The following is a 21,732-nucleotide window of genomic DNA, read 5'->3' as shown; positions in this document are numbered from 1 at the left end:
TTTCTGCTCCAAGCACAATTTTTTAATTAATATTTTTACCTTTATTACACAAGGTGTAGGAAGACCCAAAGGATCGTAGATTTGTGCAATTGAAGAAAGGATTGAAAGTTTAGTTACCAAATTAGATGTGGGTTCATTTGTATGATACATAAGGGTATCTGACTCGTAACACCATAGAATACCTAACGTTTTGGTTATCTCTCCAATGCGAAGAAGAATCAGTAGAAGAGATAGAAGAAGAATTAATACTATCGATGATATTAGGATTATTAGAAACCCATTTACGAAGTGGAAAATAACCACGATCAAAAATGGTAGTAATTTCGGAGCATAAACGTGAGAGATACGAAGAAGAATCAGATACTGTCTGATTCTTCAGAAGATCATCTACATAGAAATCTGAAGATATTATCTTCGATGCTTCAGGAAATTCTGGCAGATTCTATTGAAAGTTGCAGAAGACATCTAGTAGAAAGAAATGAAGCAGCTGTAGTACCTTGTGTAACTGTATTTAGCTGATATTTACATAAATCTTCTGATTGATCGAATCGCCATAAGATCTGTTGGAGGTTTCGCTGTTCAGGAGCAATGAGAACTTGTCGGTACATTTTGACTATGTCCGCAGAAACTAGAAATGAATGCTGCCTGAAGCAAACAAGTATTGAAAATAAGTCGCTTTGTACATTAGGGCCAACTATTTGAAGATAATTTAATGATAATCCAGTAGAAGAATTGGAAGACTCGTAAAGACGACACTTAGTAGTCAAACTATATTCCTTTAGAACTGCATGGTGTGGCAGAAAGTAAGATATAATTGAAGAAAAAATTAAAGGATATTTTGATAGTAGATATTCTTGAATGAAATTTGCATAAGCTGATTTAAGAGAGGACTTGTTCTAAAACCTTCTTTCTATACTATAAAACCGTTTAGAAGCAGATTGACTGGAGTCACCTAATTTGTTCGGAGATTCTTTAAGAGGAATATAAACTATGAATCTGCCATTGGAATTTCTTTTGGATGTTGAGATGAAGTGCTGTTCACACAGCTGTTCTTCCTCTGACAATATAGGCCTTGAAGTAGAACACTCCTCTATTTCCCAAAATCGAGAATGTTCCTGTGACTCCACATTTTGAGAAAAATTACAATTAATATTATTTGTATGAAAAATTGGCAATGGACCTGAAATGATCCAGCCAAATTTAGTTTTTCGAAGAACTGGCATTGCCCGTGGATTTGAAGGTACCCTTGAAGCATGTGAAGAACCAGAAAACCTAATATGAAATAGTGTATGATGCTTCATACCACATTTTTGACATTTTCCGTATTTACAGTTTTTATTTATATGCCAAAGATGTAAACAGTTCAAACATAATTTATGACTTTTTGCCTCATCGGTTCTTTGCTTTACAGATAAATTAAGAAACTCTGGACAATTTGAAATTTTGTGTGAGTTTTGACAGAATTGACATACATATTCAGTTGAAACAAATGATTTTGCACTTCTATTATTAATAATTTTTCTAGGTTTTTTATGTGACTTCTCGTTTTCATTGAGTTTAAATGCTCTATTATCTAATATGTCAGCTCTTTTCTTTAAAAACTCTAAGAGTTGATCAAATGTATGCTGTTGAGGCTTAACTGAGTCCCACTCACGTTCAGAAATAGGATCCAACTTACTGCATACTATATAGTTTAAACGTGTGCCCCAGTATTCAGTGGGCTCACCAAGAAATTTTAAAAAACTTAAATTGCTTGAGATATTATCTATCAATATTCTTAAATAAAATGAGTTCTCTTTATTCACTGTTGGCAAGTTGAATATTGCCTTTACATGGCTGTAGATTAAAAGATCTTGATTTGCATATCTTTCACATATAAGCTGCCATGCAAGATTAAAATTTGTAAAAGAAAGTGGCAACGAGCTAATAACCTTTGCTGCATTGCCAGAAATGGCAGATTTTAAATAGTAAAATTTTTGAATTTGACTTAAACTACTATTATTAATAATTAGAGACTCAAACGAGTCATGAAAATCTAGCCAGTTTTCAAAGTTACCTGAGAATTTAAGCAACTCTATTGTAGGTAATTTAATGTTGATATGGTTACCATTATTTGAACAATTTTGACTTGAATTATTAGACATTTCAGATGATTTATCAATAACAGATTTTTTGGTACTTTTGCTAATGCTACTGCAGAATAAAAACTATTTTCAAACTCTACCCTTGAACTAATATAATCTTCAGACGCAGAGTCTTCCAGACAGTCGATTTCATCTTCAATATTTTCAAACATTTCTAGTAAGTTATTCATCTTAAAAAGACGTATTTCTATCTCCACTACTGGAAGATTCTGCTCGTCCAAAACTTTTATTTTATCTAAATAATTTGTTAATTTTGTTTTGATTGCTGACCGTTTCCTACGTAGCATTGCAATTGACATTTTATCAGTTTCAAGTCAAATATTAGGAATAATAAGTTGTATTGAAGAAAAAAAAAGAAAATTATAATATAGAAAAGTTAAAAAGGATATTACTTCTCGGACATAGGCCTCCCGTAAATAATTCCAATGCATTATATCTTGAGCATCCTGAATCCACTTGTGCTGAATGCGCTTGATGTCATCTGACCATCTTGTTGGATGACGTCCTCGATTACAATAAGCATCGTGTCTAGGTCTCCAATCCAGAATTTTCTTTGTCCACCTTCCATATTTTAATCTGGCAACATGCCCCACCCAGTTTAAATAATAATATCAATGGCTTGTTATATTCTGTAACTTTCTCTATTAAGGATTTTATTAGTTTTATTAGTGTGTAGTTTCCAATTTCTGTTACATCTCCTTTTTTGTTCAATATTATCATAAAGGCACAATTCCATTTTTCTGGTGTAACTTCTTCAAAGAGGCATGCATTATAAAGGGTTTTTAAAGCTTTTATGACGCATTCGCCTCCTAATTTAAGCATTTCACTTACAATACCATCTTCTCCAGGTGATTTGCTGTTCTTCATACCTTTCAATGCTGATTCGATTTCCTCTTCGGTTATATCTGGAAGTTCCTCTGATCCTTGATTTTGTATGGCTGGGATTTCCACCTCTGGAATGTCAGCATCTCGACGATATAATGTTCTATAGTACTCTTCGATAATTTTCATAATTTCTTGTTGTTCATATACAGCATGTTCTTGTCTATTTTTTAGCTTATAAATGTTCCTGGTTCCTGTCTTCAACTTTCGTTTTAGAACCTTAAGGCTTATGCCTTTCCTAACAGCTTTTGAAATGGTTTTATTTAAATTTCTCAGCTTTGCGATGTTCACTGTGTGCTTATCATTTCCCTTCTTTTTTGCATTAGGTTCCTTGTGCCTTCTGTAAGTTTTTCATGTTTCCTTGTTTGCTTAACTTGACAGTTGTTCTGTGCCTTCCTCAGAAGAGAAGTGTTGTTCTGGAGAGCATCCACCAACCTTTCGTTAAGTTGTTCAATATCGGTTTTATCTTGCACGTTATTCTGAAGGTTTCTATCTATTTCCTCCTGGTATGCCCTTGTGTTAGTAATCGAAGTGAACGTAACATTTTTAATCCTTGTTACTATATTTCTTCGTTTCTTCTTTACGTTTAAGACTACCTTCGCTCTAACCATTCTTTGGTCACTTCTGGTTGAAAATTGATTTAATACAGTTACGTCTTGAACAGCGTCTTTTTTGTTAGTAAAGATAAAGTCAATTTCGTTCTTGTTCAAGCCATTTGGTGATTGCCAAGTCCACTTTCTTTGGGGGCTTTTTTTAAAATGGGTGTTCATGATATATAGTCTGAGTTTCAGAAGATATCTAGTCTGTGTTGCAGGTCCAAGTACAAACTCCGAATCATCCTGCTTGTGGCCTACTTTTGCGTTTAGATCCCCCATCAGTATGGTATAGTTGGTGGTTACTTCTTCTAGCGCAGTGTTAACGTCATCGTAGAACCATTCAACTTCTTCGTATGTGTGGTCACTGGTAGGTGCGTATACCTAGATGATCTTTAATCGAATTTTTTCGTTTATTTTGTAGATAATATAAATAACTCTATCACTTATGCTTTTAATTGTAAGTATATTCTTCGTGTGTTTTTTATTTATCATAAATCCGACGCCACCATTAGAAGATTCTCCTCTATAGTGAAATAGATTTCCCGACGAAAGTATCATTTGTTCTTCGTCTTTTCGCCGTACTTCAGATAATCCAAGTATATCCCATTTTATATGCTTCAGCTAGTTTTCAAGTTCCTCAAGTTTTTTGTCCTCCATCAATGTTCTGGTGTTATATGTTGCCATAAACCATATTCTTAGCCTAGTTTCAAGGGACTGCCGGAAACTGAGGGCCTTGCGTCTTCATCGTTTCTCATTTTACGGGGGTTCATGGCCGTTTCTCTACCACACGAGGTGCGGCAGAAGGCCGGATATCCAGTCCCCACCGTAGTAGGGCTGAATATATGCCGTCAGGCCCTGGTGATTTGAAAGGGATGAAGCACAATATGGCCCATTTTACCTTTTCCTCATTAATTTGTTCTGGCGAGATGCCAGTCGTTTATTGAGGGTATGGTTGCTTCTTCCATCCGGTTTGGTGCTGTTGAGACACTAGAACCGGGAAAGTGTGTTTTCATCAGGACCTTAGCACTTTCGCGAATGTTGGAAGTTTTGTTCCCATCTTCCTTCGTTAGTATGCCGATGTGGGTCCCTTGAGAGCGCTTTTTGTAACCTGGAAGCCTGCGGGAAATCTTCGATTTCCTCACAGAAGGTTTTCCAAGCAGCTCTTTGTCTTTGTCTGCAGACTTTTTTAAACTCTCGGAGATATGATTGATAAGAATCCCAATCCTCTTTGAGTTTGGTGCGTTTCGCTCTATTAAAAGCTGTTCTTGCTATCTTTCTAAGGTGTTCCAATTCAGTGCACCACCAAGAGTTGGTTTTGCGACTTTCCTGGACTATTCTTATTGGACAGGATTTTTTATAAGCATAACTTATTTTGTTTTGGATAGATACCGTATACCTTTCCAATTCTGTATTAGTTCCTGGAGTTGAAGCCTTTTCATTCCGCAGAGCATCTTCTTAAAGTCGGTTGTAGAGTTCTACATCCGTCCTCCTATGGTCGCGCGATTTGATAAGGCTTTTTTCCAGACTAATATTACAGGTTAGCCAGCGGTAGTCAGACATAGAAATATCCTCCGATACCTGCCAGTTCTGAATTTTATTCGATATTTCAGCTGTTGCCAGCGTGATATCTATCACTGTTTGGCTACGAACATTAATAAAGGTAGGTTCGGTGCCCTTATTTAAGATATACAAATCTTTTATAGTAATATAGTCATAAAGAGACTTACCTCGAGCGTTGTTGTCTCTGCTGCCCCAGCCTAAGTGGTGAGAGTTCGAATCGCAGCCGATAATAAGTTCTACCTTCTGACTGAGACAATGGTCTACCAGATCTTCCATTTCCCTTGTTGGTGGTAGGGTGACTGCATCTGAGGGTAGGTAGACTGATGCTAGTATCAACTCTCTATTTTTGCCCTTTCCCCATGGGCACTTCACTTTAACCGCACTTACATCTAAGGTGCAAAACTGCGCCATGGGGGAGGCTTTGATTTTTCTGGGAACATATAATGCTGTTCTCGGTTGTTGATTGCTTGGTAAACTGAAAATTTGACCGTTTAGGCTGCTAAGACCAGTTATTTTGGTCTTATTTATCCAAGGTTCTTGGATTAGTGCTATTGCATCCTCCGTTACATCCAGGCGGCGACATAGTGTCGCCGTTGCCACCTTTTTGTGTTGGAGGTTGCATTGAATAATAGTAACCTTATTTTTTTCGACGTCCTTGCCCATCGCTTAGGTATCGTTTCGGTTCTTTTTAGGTGTCCATTTCCTCCTCGGTTGAGGAGGGGGCAGCCTCAGTTGTTTCGGAACCTCCTCCGCAGAGTTCGTCGACCATGATCTGATGATCTTCTCCCTGCTGTGGGACCAGGGATGTCTCAGTCTCCACAACCGTCGCGTCGTCGGTTGCCGCGTGTCTGAGGTTCCTGGTTCCGAGGAGGTATCCTTCACTTTGTTTGTGCTTGCTTTTAGATACAATGAGGTGAACGTGCAGCTCAGCCTCATTGCCCTTTTCCTAAGGACAGCCATGTCATCGTCTCCGATTCCGAAGACAAACACGTGTCCTTTAGGATCTTTTTTTACCTCATGGTGGAAGGTGCACCATCTCGCAACTGCCATGTCTGGATTTTGCGCCGCTAACCTCCGCAGCACTCTTTCTGGGCCATCAGAGGTGCTAATAGCATCCTCCGGGATCCATAAAGAGGCTTTGGTAAGTTTTGGGAGCTTATCCTGACTGACAACAGCCAGTAATGCTTCCTCCCACGGTTTGAGATCAGCTATAGCCTTTTCCAGCCATGCTGGCATTCTCAGGTATTCATACTGGCCATTTTCAACGTTAAATGCAGTCTTCTAGATATCTTCTTCCTCCATTTCAATTTGATGGAATCCGCTGGCTACATCTAGGGTGGAAAAGTGTTGGAAAACTATCCTAGTTTGTCCAGAATGTCTGTTATATTTGGAATTGGATACAGATCATCGATGGTTTTCTCGTTCACCTTCCTGTAGTCGACAACTATTCGCCATTTAATTTTTCCTGGGGCATCTGGTTTCTTTGGAATAACCCACATTGGGGATGACCAGGGCGATTGACTCGGTCTGATGCAAACTTCCAGCACTGTCATCTTAGGTGAGATTCTTCTTCTGTATTAAAATGATAGGTTTTTAGGAAATGATCTACATCTCTTATATTTATTGGTTGACTTTTGATGGGATCAGTTATTGCTACTTGGATATATTCATCGGTGTTATTGACTAGCACGATCCAGGCAAGTTGATAACATGCGACGGTGAGAGTTTCTCTTAGGATAACACCTTCGACTTCTTGTCTTGGGATGACGATTTTACCTGATGTTTCTTTTGCTGACAATTTGACTTTTGTAATTGTTTAGGGCTCTTGGTGGACTATATAGAATTGGACTTTATTTGTGACATAGTAGTTAATAGGAAGAATAGAATGCTCTGTAGTAAGAGTAGCTTGGGTAAAATCGAGATTTGCTTTCAGAAGCCTTAAGATTAAGATCATTAAATGTCTTGTGAAATTTGAAAACATAAAATTTTAAGTTAATCTCTATCTATCTATACAGCCCTTGCTGTCAAATTTTGGACATAGGCCTCCTCTTCCTCCTTCCATGTCTCTTATTGTAGGCAGTTTGTACCCACTTAGGGTCTGCGTGTTTTTTCAAGTCATCTGACCGTCTCATTTGTGGCCTTCCTCTTTTTCGTTTGTTTCTAGGATCTACTGAATATCCAAAACGATGTAGACATTATCACAGAAGAACCAGAAGAGGTAGAGCAAGAAGACCAAATTCAAGATGAAATAACTATAGCAGAAACAAAAGAAATCATACAAAAGCTTAAGAAAGGCTTAAGGCGGCTGGATTTGATAAAATCACAGCAGAAATGCTTAAAAACATAAGCGATAAGGGTATTGAACTGCTAACAAAAGTACGTAATAGGGCATGGAGCCAAATACCAAAAGATTGGGAAGTGGGAGTTATTCTATCCATTTTCAAAAAGGGAGACAGACGCGAATGTAGTAACTGCAGAGGAATAACACTACTGAGCATCCCATCCAAAGTATATGAGAGAAAAACGTCTTTTACAAGAAGTGATTCTAAAATGGGACAATCACAGAGTAGATTTAGAAAAGGCAGAAGTATCCAAGATCACATTGTTACTATCAAGAAACTAATACAAAACGAACGGAACTCAAGCACTGAGTTATACCAAGCCTTTATAGACTTAGAAAAGGCATTTGATAGTACTCCAAGGAAGGTGATTGACATATGTTTAAAAAAGAAAGGTGTGAAAATAAAACTCAGGCAAGCCATTATGAGTATATATAGACATACAAGGAACAGAATCAGAACCGATAATATGGAATCCGAAGAGTTCATAGTAAATGAGGGTCTACGTCAAGGAGTAGTCCTAGGCCCCATATTGTTTAACATTGTCTTGGATGACATAATTAAAGAAACTAGAGCAGAAACATTGAAATTATATGCCGGACATAGAAATTTAGAGGCAGTGTGGATCTCAGAGTGTGCATACGCAGAGGATCTAGTGATATTTGGGGTAAATGAAGAAGCACTCAATCGAAATTTACAAGTATGGAACACTGCACTAATTAAATGAAATTTGAGGATCAATAATGAGAAGACGAATGTATGGTATGTGGAAAAAATAGAAAACAAACGAAGATAACACTTAACGGAAATACACTTAAACAAGTCGATACTTACAAATCCAGCTTATTATTCTACATAAACAAATCAAGTAATATTCAGTGTCCTTCCTAATGCAATTTTGGTATATCGATTGTACCAAGAAAAATTTGTATGAATTATCCAATTCTCTCCACAGCTCCGTGTCCCCTCTCAGAACAAATTTGATCTCCTTCGACTATCGACAACTTATTCACACGTTACTAATATGATATAATATTATTTGACCCAAAATTCTCAAATTGAATATATTATGAATGTTTCTCCCGTTGAAACGCTTCCTCTGCTTTGAGTTGTCCAATTCCTCGTTCTATGCAAAATTAACTATCAGTTCTCAGCAGCCTCCTATGTAATTGGCAATATTAAACAAGATATTGCAATTTAGTGTCTTCAATGCTCTCCTTCGAATGCACGTACCTTTCCAATGATGCCAGCCTCTTTTCCTCTTGCCAAACTTAATCTCTCGTTCCGAAATAAATAGCGATACGTAGAATACAAGTAGGAAAAGTTTACTTACAAATTTGTACCGATCAGCTACCGTCGGACACACTTACTTCACCAACTCACAACTTATTCTTTATCACTTACTACCCCTGGAGACCACCTCGAAAACCAACAATTCACTTTAATAAACTGGAACTAACTAACTCTCTCATCTCATCTATCCATCCATCCAACCTCCCATTATACACACCCATCTCAAACACTTTCCAAATTCTCGGCCAATCAGAAATTTGCATACCACTCCCCACATAAAATCAGAAATACCTACAAACTTTCCTAATTCATATCATTTCTACAAGGACACTTAATTTCTACTGGGTATTTACAGATTCCGAACAACCATTTACTTATTAACTATTTTTATTGTCCTGTTCATGGCGCACACCCGGATTACGGAACACTTTATGGCTTATGGAAAAAAACCATCGTTAACTTCTATTCATTGTACCTGCACTAACCACTAGTTATATTTATACAAAAGATTATTTATATGACTAATATTACCTTTGGTTAATTACAGGCAGTTCGGAGTATTTTTACTTTCTATAATCTCTGAAATATTGATTTCATCGTACATTTAATATCTTTACTCTTCAATTTTGAATACCACAACAATATATATATATATATATATATATATATATATATATATATATATATATATATATATATATATATATATATATATACAGTGATGAGTGTCTTACCACCCAGCAAAATAGCGGAAAGGATAGAAGACAGATTAAGTTAAAGTTAAATGATTGAATACATTAAGATATATTATAGTAAAAAACATTAATTATTAGCGATTAAGTTTATTTATTAAAAAAAATAACTCAACTGAAATATTTGACTAAACTAAAGGTGGGTATGTTTCGTCCGAAAATTTTTTGTATGTGGAATTTGTGAAATAGTTAGGGACGTGGACTATTGACAAGAAGATTGGGGTTCAATTCACACCAAGGATAAAATTTTTGTTTTACTCAATCAAAAAATATTAGAAAATATGATACATATTAGGTATTTTTTTTAACAAGTTTTCGAAAAACTCATTATTTACAATTTATTCTTATTCCAATGTTATAAAATAGAAATACAAAATAATTCAATTTCAGTTTGACAGTCTTCAGTTGTGAATGCAAAATAATCCGGTGAAGACTGTTTAATGTCAAATCCATCACTAAATTCTAAGTGTTAATATCAATTCCTCTGTACAGGTAATGATTTTCAAAACAATTGACAACATTGGAATGGATGCGCGCGAACAGCTGCCTGCTTTAACCAAATCATCAAGCCTTCAAGCCATCAAATAATAACATATCGAGAAGTGTTTTTGCACGGTAAACAGAAACTTTTTATAGAAAAAACAATTCGTGAAAATGGTTTTAACGGTCGAGGAAAAAGTGCAAATTGTTGTCTGGCATGTGAATGGATTATCAGACAACATGATTAGACAACAATTTGTAAATATGTTTCCAAATAGGCCGGCTCCAGCACGATCAACAATTCAGTCTATTATACGTAATTTTTTTACTTATGGATCCGTGTTCGCTCCAAGAGGAGTTCGTAGAAGAAGGGAGGTAAATCCAGATTTGGAACTAAGGGACACTTTGATTTGTGCAAGTATTGAGCAAAATCGTACCCAATCAACATCTCGTCTCGGAGAACAATATGGAATTTCAAGATTTAGAGTAGGTAAAATTTTGAAAAGACATGGATACCGTCCCTATAAACTTCATAAATCCAACGAACAATTCCTTGGGGATCAATATAGACGTTAAGAGTTTTGTCAAACTGCAATGGAAATGTCACATTAAGATGTACATTTTTTACAGAACGTTTTGTTCACCGATGAATGTACGTTTTCATTGCATGGCCGTCACAATTCAATGAATGCTCGGTATTGGTCTCGAGGAAATCCTCGTCAGATTTATGTCGCTCGTACCCAGCGTCCTCGAAGAGTAAATGTTTGGGGAGGCATAATAGGGAATCATGTCATTGGTCCATTTTTATAGACGGTATGTTGACTGGGCGGAAATACTTGGAACTTCTGCAAAATCAAATTGTCTCAGCCCTTCGTAATTTACCAATACCTTTCGATTCCATATGGTTTCAACACGATGGTTGTCCTGCACATAATTCTCACATCGTCAGTGAATATTTTTTGGCCTGCAAGATCACCTGATGTTGCACTTTGTGATTTTTTTATGTGTTGATATATCAAGTCCAAACTATATGGAATTGAAGACGATAGGCCTAATTCTCTCCAAGAATTAAGAGAAAAGATCTCTGATTCAATGAGAAGTATTAGTCCAGAAACATTAACTAATGTTAGACGAAACTTTTATGATAGATTGGGTTATTGTTCTGCTGCTAATGGAGGCTTATTCGAACATTTTTTGTAAATACATTTCATTAGAATAAAATACGTTTATTTAGAATATTTTTATAGAATTTCTACCTATTTAAACATTTTTTGTAAGTACATTTATTTAGAACGTTCTTTTATGTTTGAAACATTTTTATTTTATTTTCGAAAGTACGACATTGTTTTTTCAATAAGATTTTCATGTTTTACTATAAACACTTATAATAAAGACTGAAATAAATGTTTAGTGATTTAAAGCAACACGATATAATATCTGTATAATTTCAAATTTTAATTTTTAAAAAAGTAAAACCTTCATGTTGAATTCGAACCCTGAGGGCCAGCATGAGAACATCGTGCCTTGAATTCTGATCCATCAGACTTTTATAATTCTTTAGTGACAGTTTGGTTTATTGTTCTGCTGCTAATGAAGGCTTATTTGAACATATTGTAAATACGTTTATTATTTTATTTTTGTAGAATTTTTACTTATTTAAACATTCTTTAAACGTTCTTTTAATTTTGAAGAATTTTTATTTATTTTCGAAAGTACGACGATACTGTTTTTTCAATAAGATATTTATGTTTAACTTTAAACACTTCTAATACTAGTAACGACTGACATAAATGTTTAGTGATTCAAAGCAAAACAATCTCTGCATAATTTCAAATTATTAAAAAAAAAAAAAACTCGAATCGTCTGCGACGTCTGTGTCGCAGAGTCGAATTCTTACCACTAATCCACGAAGGATTGTGATTATTCCGTGACAAGAGTGTATGAAACTCCTCAAATCATAGTAGAAATTATTCTTGGTTAATAATTTAAAACTTTAGATTAAATAATTACTATTAATTAAACTATTTTATTCGCATTTTTGCTTTATTGTGGTCAATCAGTTTTTACTTTATGCGAAATTAAAAAATGGAAATACGTTACACATACGACGTTACACATAATAATTATGACCGAGGTGATTCAGCTCGAAGCTAACGTCTAAAGGTGTGAGACTATCGATAGTGGTAATGTAATGTAATGTAAATTATAGGTTTCTACCGATTATTTCCCACCTCTACGAGTTTCATCTCTTTTTATTTCACAAGGTAACTGTGTTTTCTATCTCTTACGTTAAACAGCCGGGTGGTAAGACACTCATTACTATATATATATATATATATATATATATATATATATATATATATATATATATATATATATATATATATATATATATATATATATATATATATATAATCGGTTTTGGTTGAGTTCAAAGAACGAAATAAAACTCCACTGACAGGTTAGCTGGCTGGATTCTTGAACTTACTTACTAGGCAACGCCCACCCTTGGCATGTTAGCCATTTGGTGGCGCGCTGACCAGTATAGACGAGCCGTTTCTCGTAGGCGTTCTTCATCCTCCTCGGATGGGTCTGTTTTCAGGGCTGGGTACTCTGGAAGGTGAGCAGCATCCATCTGGGGCTGATCACATAGTGGACAGTTGTCATTTTCGCGGACGCCGATGCGATGTAGATGGGAGGCCAGGTAGTCATGCCCCGTAGTTGTTCTGAACACGGCTACACTAATGGGTCTCGGCAAGTTGCGAGGGATTGGTGACTCTATTAGGTGGGCCCAAGATTTTCCAGCACCGACTTGTATCTGCTGCTCTTTTATCTTCGCTTTGATTCCTCTTCTAATGGTGGACTTTGCTGATGTGTACGATTGGAAGCTAGGGGGCTGTGGAAGAGTAGTGCCTTCTTTTGCAAGTTCATCCGCCGCTTCATTTCCTTCAACACCGACATGACTAGGGATCCATTGTACAGTAATCAGTCACCCTTTTTCCATCAAGTTCGATAGTTGGACGCGGCAAGATATTGTTTTGGCACAGTCGGTGTATCGATTTGTCGACAGGGCGAGGATTGCGGCTTGGCAGTCGATGAAGAAGGCAACTTTTTGGGGGTGTTGGAAATTCTCAAGATTTTTTGCAGCTTCGTGTATAGCAGCAATTTCTGGATTCTTGAACTGAATAGGTATATTTTCGTTTAGGTGGATATTAAATTTAGTAGGTACTTTTTTATAGAGAATTGTGGTAAAGTTTATTACATTTTTCTATTAAAATAATAAATAACTATTTAAACGTATAATTTTTTATTTATAATTATAAAATTTGTAATATTGTTTCCAAAGTTAAAAATTCGTATAAAAAAATAAAATAAATAATAAAAACTTACACTTTTTACATTAAGATTTGGTCCTTAAAGACTCTCAATAGCGAAAAATTGAAAATCGCACAGGGACATCTTTTGATATTTACTGTTATATAGGAAATATGCATTCAGCAAGATGAGCTGAAAAATATGCACTTTAAACTTTTTTTACCACCTTAGACTCTTATGTTCGCATGAATAGTAGCTCAGCATTTGTTTACTTAAGTCTATACCACATTTATATTTATTATATTGAGCAATTAACTTAGCTTTCTCAGATACCAATCCTCTTCTTGACCTAGTTCTAACCAACTGATAACCAAATTCTGAATATATCATGTATAATGTCTCTTTTATCTCTGCACTTGGTCACACATATTCCTTCAGGACTGTAAATACTGACCACTTCACGTTTTTTTAGTTTTTTTGACAAATAAGGATTGTCTATTCGGTTATTTCTTAATATGGGCTCTGAGCAATTGTCTAGTCAAGTCAACACTATTATAGAAGTTACCCATACTTTTCCAGTAGTCATTCAGACGGTTCATCTTAATTGTCCCCATATGGAACATAAGCCCGAGAAAAGTCTTTAATTCTGTTTGTGTTGTCTCTTTCCAAAACACAATCCTCGATTTTTCTGAACGACTTTGTGCAAATATTTCGTCAGAGTCACTTCCAGAGTATAAAATCAATAGTAGCGGCTGATCCAGAGTGGACGGCTACGAACAGCGTCTGACCCAGAGTGGGCGGCTAAATACTAGGTCCTCCAAAAGGGGGTTTTGGCGTCAGGCGTTAGCAACCTGGCACATAGAAAAAACCTCAAGGGCTGAAAAACAAAGGGCAAAATGAAAAAAACAAAGATTAATCCCCGGGTGGTAACCCACACCTCTGAAGGAGGGAGCCCCATCGGATACGGGGGGGGGGGCAGTTTTGCTTTAAGTGAAAGAAGCCCAGCTTCAAAACTCAACCAAACAACAACAACAAAAAGAAAGAAAAGCCAGAGAAAACTCGCACTCGGCACATGGAACGTACAAGGATGGCGAACAAAGGACAAAGAGGTAATAGCGGAATTCAAAAGAATGAAACTAGATATAATGATAATGACTGAGACGAAAAAGAAAGGAAACGGTACCGAAAAAATGGGAGAAGTCATTCACTGTTGGAGCGGAATAGATAAGAAAGAAAGGGCAAAAGCAGGAATTGCAATTATACCGAAAAAGAAATGGGAACACGCAATCGAAAACTGGGAACCAATAAACGAAAGAATTGCCAAGCTTAACTTAAAAGTATACGGAAGACAAATTATCTTACTAGCAGTATACGATCCAACAGAAGACAGCTCAATTGCAGAAAAAGAACAATTCATAGAACAACTGCAAGAAGAAATCGAAAAGAGAAAGAAGAACCAAGAAATAATTATCGCCGGTGACCTAAATGGAAGAACAGGAAGAAAAGAAAACGACAGAACAGTTGGTAGATTTGGAGAAGATATAATGAACGATAACGGGGAGAGATTGATTGAGCTATGCGAAATAAACAACTTAAAGATCACAAACGGCTTCTACAAACATAAAGACATACACAAATACACTTGGACACAAGAAACAAGAAAATTGAGGTCTATTATTGATTATGTTATAGTAAACCACGAAAGCTCGATAAAAATAAAAGACGTAAGAGTAAAGCGAGGCGCAGAATGCGGCACAGATCACAAACTAGTAATCGCTTGGATGGAATTCCCCTTCATATGGACCCAACAGAAACCGACCCAGGGAGAGTCTGACCAAGATACGGCTCCGGCTACACCTGTCAATACGTGCTCAACACAAGAAAAGAAATTCAAAATCAATTTATTAGAAGAAGACTCAATAAAAGACCTATATAAGCGAAGATTGGACCAAAAGCTAGAAGAGTTTCGGTATGAATCATTAGAACAAACATACGAACACATAAAAACCTGCATGAAGACAGCAGCCCTAGAAGCTCTTGGAGAAGTGGACCAAAAATACACCCAACAAACTACGAAATTAACCGAAGATACACTAACATGCATAAAAGAGAAAAAAGAACTTCATATAAAATACCTGAACACAAAAAACTATGAGGACTTGGAACTATACAGAAAAAAAAATAAAGAAGTGAAAAGAAAAGTAGCAAATGAAAAAAATGAAAGATGGGAAAAAACATGCACAGAGATAGAACAGCACATAGGAGGAACGAGAAATTCAGAGTCATGGCGCATCTTAAAGTCGCTCCAAAGAAATAAGACAGAGAAAATCAAGATCGGTCAAATCAAAGAAAACGAATGGCAAGAATACTATAAAAAATTGCTAACCGAAGACCGCCCCGAATTCAAACAATCAGAAATAGACGGAATAGAAATCTACACACATGACGAAATCGAATTAAGCCAAGCTGAGGTAAAAAGAACGATCAAAACTTTAAAGAACAAAAAAGCAGAAGGTCCCGGCGGAATACCAAATGAATTGATAAAAAACGGATCGGAAAAGTTATTCCGTATGATACATAAAATGTTTGAGAGAGCACTGAATGGAGAAGACTTACCGGCAGAATGGACCCAAGCATATATGACATCAATATACAAGAAAGGAAATAGAAAAAACTGCGAAAACTATCGGAGAATCAGCATTATATCGTCTATAGGCAGACTGTATGGAAAGACCATAAAGGAAAAATTAGAAATATATATACAAGATAAAATCGGAGAAGACCAGGCAGGTTTCACAGCGGGGAAAGCATGCTTAGATCACATTTACACGGTCGAACAACTAATAGAAAAAAGAATGGCCAAAAATAGATCCGTCCATCTGGCTTTTGTTGATCTTAAGAAGGCATATGACTCAATACCTAGAACCAAGCTATGGGAAGCAATGGAAGACATCGAAGTTCCACGAAGATTAATAAACGCGGTAAAAGCACTCTACAAGAATAACGAAGTAGCTATCAAAACGGGCAATAGAATATGCAGGCCATTTAAGACGACAAAGGGACTACTACAGGGTTGCTTCACATCCCCCACCCTGTTTAAAATATTCCTGGAAAAAACCCTGAAACCATGGAAAAGAAAGTGCGAAGGAATGGGTATACCAGTAAGGAACGAATATCTATATACGCTAAGTTTTGCCGACGACCAAATAGTGATCGCACAAGACGAGGATGACCTCAGTTTTATGATGAGAAAACTGGAGCAGGAATATACAAAGAATGGGATGGAAATAAACCTAAAGAAAACTGAATACCTAACAACGGAGAATACAGAAATAAAACAGCTGGAAATAGACGAAGGTAAACAAATCAAAGGAACAGACAAGTATAAGTATTTAGGTTTCATAATATCAAACAAAGGAACAACGGAGGAAGAGATAAAAAATAGACTAGGACAAACAAGAGACTGCATACGAAAATTGAACCCGGTACTATGGGATAAGAACATCAGCATGAAAACAAAGAAAAAAATATATAATACCATGACAAGAAGTATCCTCACTTATGGGTGTGAAAATTGGACAATAAATAAGAAAACCAAAAACAAAATAAGAGCAACAGAGATGGAATTCCTAAGGAGAAGCTGCAGAGTAACAAGAAGAGACAGAATAAATAACATGGAGATTAAGAGGAGAATGGGAATGAACTCCGACATAATAGACTACATCGAACAGAAGAGATTAACATGGTACGGACATGTCAGAAGAGCAGACCAAAATCGGTGGATAAATAGAATAACAGAGTGGAGCCCGATAGGAAGAAGAAAGAGAGGCAGACCCCGAAGATCTTTCAGAGATGAGGTGGGCGAAGCAATGAGTAGAAGAAACCTACAGGAAGGGGACTGGCTAAACAGGAAAAATTGGAGAAAACGGTTGAGTGAAGGAATACAGTGAAAACTGTGGAAATCCTTGTATATATATATAGTCACTTCCACGATTCATTTAATCTACATCGTCCTTATCAGATGCTTCTAACAATGTTTGTAATTCAGCAGTGATCAATCTATATTTATGTTCACATATAGCTTTTTTTAGATGCCGAAGGCATATTATTTACATCCATTTTTTTATACATACTATAACTCACTTTTAAGGAGGTAATTAACAATAAAAACGTTCTACTAGAAACTATCAACTTACGACTTCCAATACTATAAGGCCACTTGAGGCACAATACGTTTTTACTCAATAATAGTTCCTGTATAAGTAAAATTGTTTTTTAATGGGCTTCATTAAGCACACTAGACATATTGCAGTTTTGTCATCACATTCTTCAGAGTATGTTTTAACTTTTCTATCGGCCTTTCTACTTATGCTTTTTCTTAAAATTTTGTACACTTTCTTCTCTTTGTATTATCTACATCGCTTTGCTGGATTTAGTATTTTTGGGTGTAACTGGTCGTGATCCCAACATTAAACAACAAGTACAGGAATCCTTAAGAAGAAACATTGGAAACTTGAGTGAACCCGCACAAGACGCAGTTGCTAAATGGGAAGAAATAAAAAGAGCTGTTGAAATGACAAACAAGACACTTCTGTTACAGGAGCGCGTAAAGAAGAAAGAATGGATGACGGATGAAATCCTTGATATGATGGAAGAAAGAAGACAACACAAATGCAAAAATCAAGTGAAGTATCAAGAAACAAGTCACAATATAAAAACAAAAATAAAGGAAGCGAAGGAACGCTGGCTGAAGGAGAAATGCGATAAAATCGAAGAGTGCGACAGAAGATATGACTACCACAACATGCACAAAAAGATCAAAGAATTAACAACTAAAAAGAAAACCAATAATCCCCACCCGACACTAATAGACGCAGACGGTAACCTTATATCAGACGACTTGAAGCTCATTGACACATGGAAAGATTACGTAGAACGACTTTTTAACGATAAATGCAGAGCGACAGTGGACCAAGATGACGACATGCCTGGACCCGAAATACTAAGGTCTGAAGTGGAAAAAGCCATTTCATCGCTAAAAAACGACAAAACACCAGGTCCCGACAACATACAGAGCGAGATCATAAAACTCCTATGCGAAACGGATGACCACTTCCTCGATTTTCTGACAGGCCTTCTTAACACCTTTTACGACAAATCGGAGATTCCGGAGGAATGGCTTCGATCGACCTTTGTAGCCATACCTAAAACACCAAGTGCAAAACACTGTGATCAACACCGCTTAATAAGCTTGATAAATCACATTACCAAAGTTTTCACCAAAATCATACACAATAGAATATATAACAAATGCGAAGCAAATATATCGGAGTCACAGTTCGGATTCTGAAGCGCATTGGGCACAAGAGAGGCGATCTTCAGTCTGCAAGTTTTAATTCAAAGATGCAGAGACATGCACAAGGACGTCCACTTGTGCTTCATCGACTTCTCCAAGGCGTTTGACAAGGTCAAACATGATAAACTCATGGAAATGCTCAGGAAGATGCATATTGATGGCAAGGATCTGCGCATAATAACCAGTCTCTATTGGAACCAAAGTGCTGAGATAAAGATGGGCAACTTACACAGTGGGAAGATAGATATTAAAAAGGGTGTACGACAGGGATGCGTCCTTTCGCCGCTCCTGTTCAATATATACTCTGAACAAATCTTCATAGAAGCACTGGGAGAAGTTTCAGAGGGTATCAAAGTAAACGGAGAGGTAATTAATAATATTAGATATGCTGACGACACAGTTATTATCGCAAATGACTGCAACGAGCTTCAAAGACTCATGCAAAGCATACACACAGCAAGTCAAGAATATGGTTTAGAACTCAATACAACCAAAACTAAATGCATGCTCATCAGCAGAACACAACAACCTCCGATGCAATTGACATTAAACAACCGAAAAATAGAACAAGTGGAGACATACACATACCTTGGAACCACAGTCAACACAAAATGGGACCAGTCAACAGAAATAAGATCAGGAATTGAAAAAGCGCGAAACGCGTTCAACAATATGAAAAAGTGGTTCACAAGCAAAATCTCAATGGAACTAAAATTAAGACTGGTCAAGTGTTATGTCTTCCCGGTCTTGTTCTATGGAGCAGAGGCATGGACCACAACGGAAGCCACCCTGAAGAAACTAGAATCCTTTGAGCTGTGGATATATCGCCGTATTCTTCGGATATCCTGGACAGACCACATCACTAACGTGGAAGTAATGCAGAGAATAGGCAAAAGCAAAGAAATAATCTTCACCGTTAAGAAACGGAAGCTTGAGTACTTCGGACATGTCATGAGGCATACTAAGTTACGGCTGCTACAGTTAATAGTCCAAGGAAGAATCGACAGTAGGAGGGGACCGGGAAGAAGACGACACTCATGGATGCATAACCTGCGACAATGGTTCGGACTAACATCGACCGAACTGTTCAGAGGTGCCGTAAACAAAGTCAAAATAGCCTTGTTAATAGCCAACGTCCGAAACGGATAGGGCAAAGGAAGAAGAAGAAGGTCGTGAGGGTTACAACATTTCTTTATTTGCAAATGCCTTCGCGAACTCCAGTCTGAACTCAAGGATAGGTTGTCGCTTTTTTTACGTTTTCTATTATTTAGCAACTAAGCATTGACTACTGCGGTATTAAATATTAATTCCACTGCCACCTTCCGGTACCACTTCAGAATTTTGCGTATTCGGCTTTGGTAAGAAGCCACTTGATCACTAAAATCAACACTCTTTTTCACCAAGGTATAATCGAGAATAGTTTGTGGTTTTAGTACTTGTGTATAATTTTTCTTTTCATTTGATTAAACCAAGATACAACTATTATGTTTAAATGTTGTAAGGAATAAAACTGGTCTTTTGTCGACCCATTTTATCACTTGTAAAATCAATAATGGGGTTAAGTTTCATCGTGAGTAACTGGTTGCAATTTTTTTAATCGAGATTTTGGTTTTACATGTTTTTATAGTAAAACATCTGCACATGAATAATTCGTTTCTTGAACAATGATTTCAATTCATTGACCAATATTCTAAAATAAGGCGTTTTTACGTCGTCCGGAATATTATAAACTGGTTCTCTTTCACAAAGCATTGGAAATATAGTTTACATTCTATATTTAGAAAAATCTTTTACTGCAACTCTTGTTCGACCTAAACTTAATTAAGACACACAACAAATTAATCTATATTTTTTATAGAAATGCAGATTCCTGTCGGATTTTTATCAGTGCGGCATGAGTCACTGGTGTCTCGTATATCCGGACCTCTTATCGCATTACAAACATAATTCTCAATTAGCAGTGCGGTACAAGATACATTTAGGTCGTATAATCTTAAAGCCGTAATAAGACCATAAGACCGTATCTTATAAATAAATAAATCCCTATAAGAATTATCTTGAAAGATGAAAAAAATACAATAAAAAAGTGCAAAAATGGTAAGTCATTCACGGGCGTACAGTTAAAAACAAAGTTTTTACTATAATTTATTTTTATTTTAAAATTTATTTAAACGATAAACCCCATACTGACATCAATTGTAACGAAATTACATTTTTATTTATTGCTACAATTGCTTTATTTCATTCTAAAATACCGACTAATCATAAAACTAAAAGTCCCTCTTTTTATATGTATACAAAAACATAAGAGATACTAAATATATTTTTTAGGCAAGCTGTTTACCTGTTCACATTTTGAATCCACCTCCTGGTAGCACAGTCTTAGATATGTGTGCCGCTCCTGGTATGAAAACTACACACCTAGCTGCGGTCCTAAATGATCAAGGTACTGTGTATGCTACTGAAAGAAATCCAAGACGTTTTGAAGTTCTCAATAATATTGTGTCTGCATCTGGAGCGAATTGTATAAAAACTTTTAATAAGGATGTGCTGGATTGTACAAAAGCTGATTTTCCTGACGTTGAATACATTTTAGTAGATCCTAGTTGTTCTGGAACAGGTAAATATGACTTAATTGTTGATATTATTATTAGGATGAGGATTCCACTACTAAAAAACGATTCCTCAGTCAATGAAAAAAAAAAAAACGGGTTGTGGCTCTCCAGGAGTGACCAAGGAGGGCAAGCTAAATTTTGCTTATCGTCTACGCACGGTGCTATGGTTTTTAATTTTATTTCATTTTAAATAAAAATAACTTTAAATAATACATCACTAAAGAAAATTTTTCGACAAACAACTACATCAATAGTATACTTTTCTTTTTCTTCTTCTGGTTGTTACTCTAACATTTCTCTTCAAGAAACTCCTATATTTGTCAAAGTGCAGTAAAGCCGATGACTATCAAATACCAGTCAACCATAACGGAGCTTTGAGTATGTCTCCACTGAAATATAA

At 36.3% G+C, this 21,732-nt stretch overlaps 1 protein-coding gene across 1 annotated transcript in view; it reads left to right on the top strand.

The window, feature by feature from the left end:
* Nsun5 (Nop2/Sun-like domain containing protein 5) overlaps positions 1-21,732 on the top strand; it is a 240,885-nt gene that overhangs the window by 195,124 nt on the left and 24,029 nt on the right. The window contains exon 4 of the mRNA XM_072523213.1: positions 21,049-21,337. Coding sequence (XP_072379314.1) covers positions 21,049-21,337 — 289 coding nt within the window. The remainder of the gene's footprint in view (positions 1-21,048; positions 21,338-21,732) is intronic.

Source organism: Diabrotica undecimpunctata, chromosome 2 (assembly GCF_040954645.1).
Source record: "Diabrotica undecimpunctata isolate CICGRU chromosome 2, icDiaUnde3, whole genome shotgun sequence".
NCBI lineage: Eukaryota > Metazoa > Arthropoda > Insecta > Coleoptera > Chrysomelidae > Diabrotica > Diabrotica undecimpunctata.
Note: the sequence above shows the minus strand (reverse complement) of the source record. Positions and strands in the feature narration are given on the sequence as shown.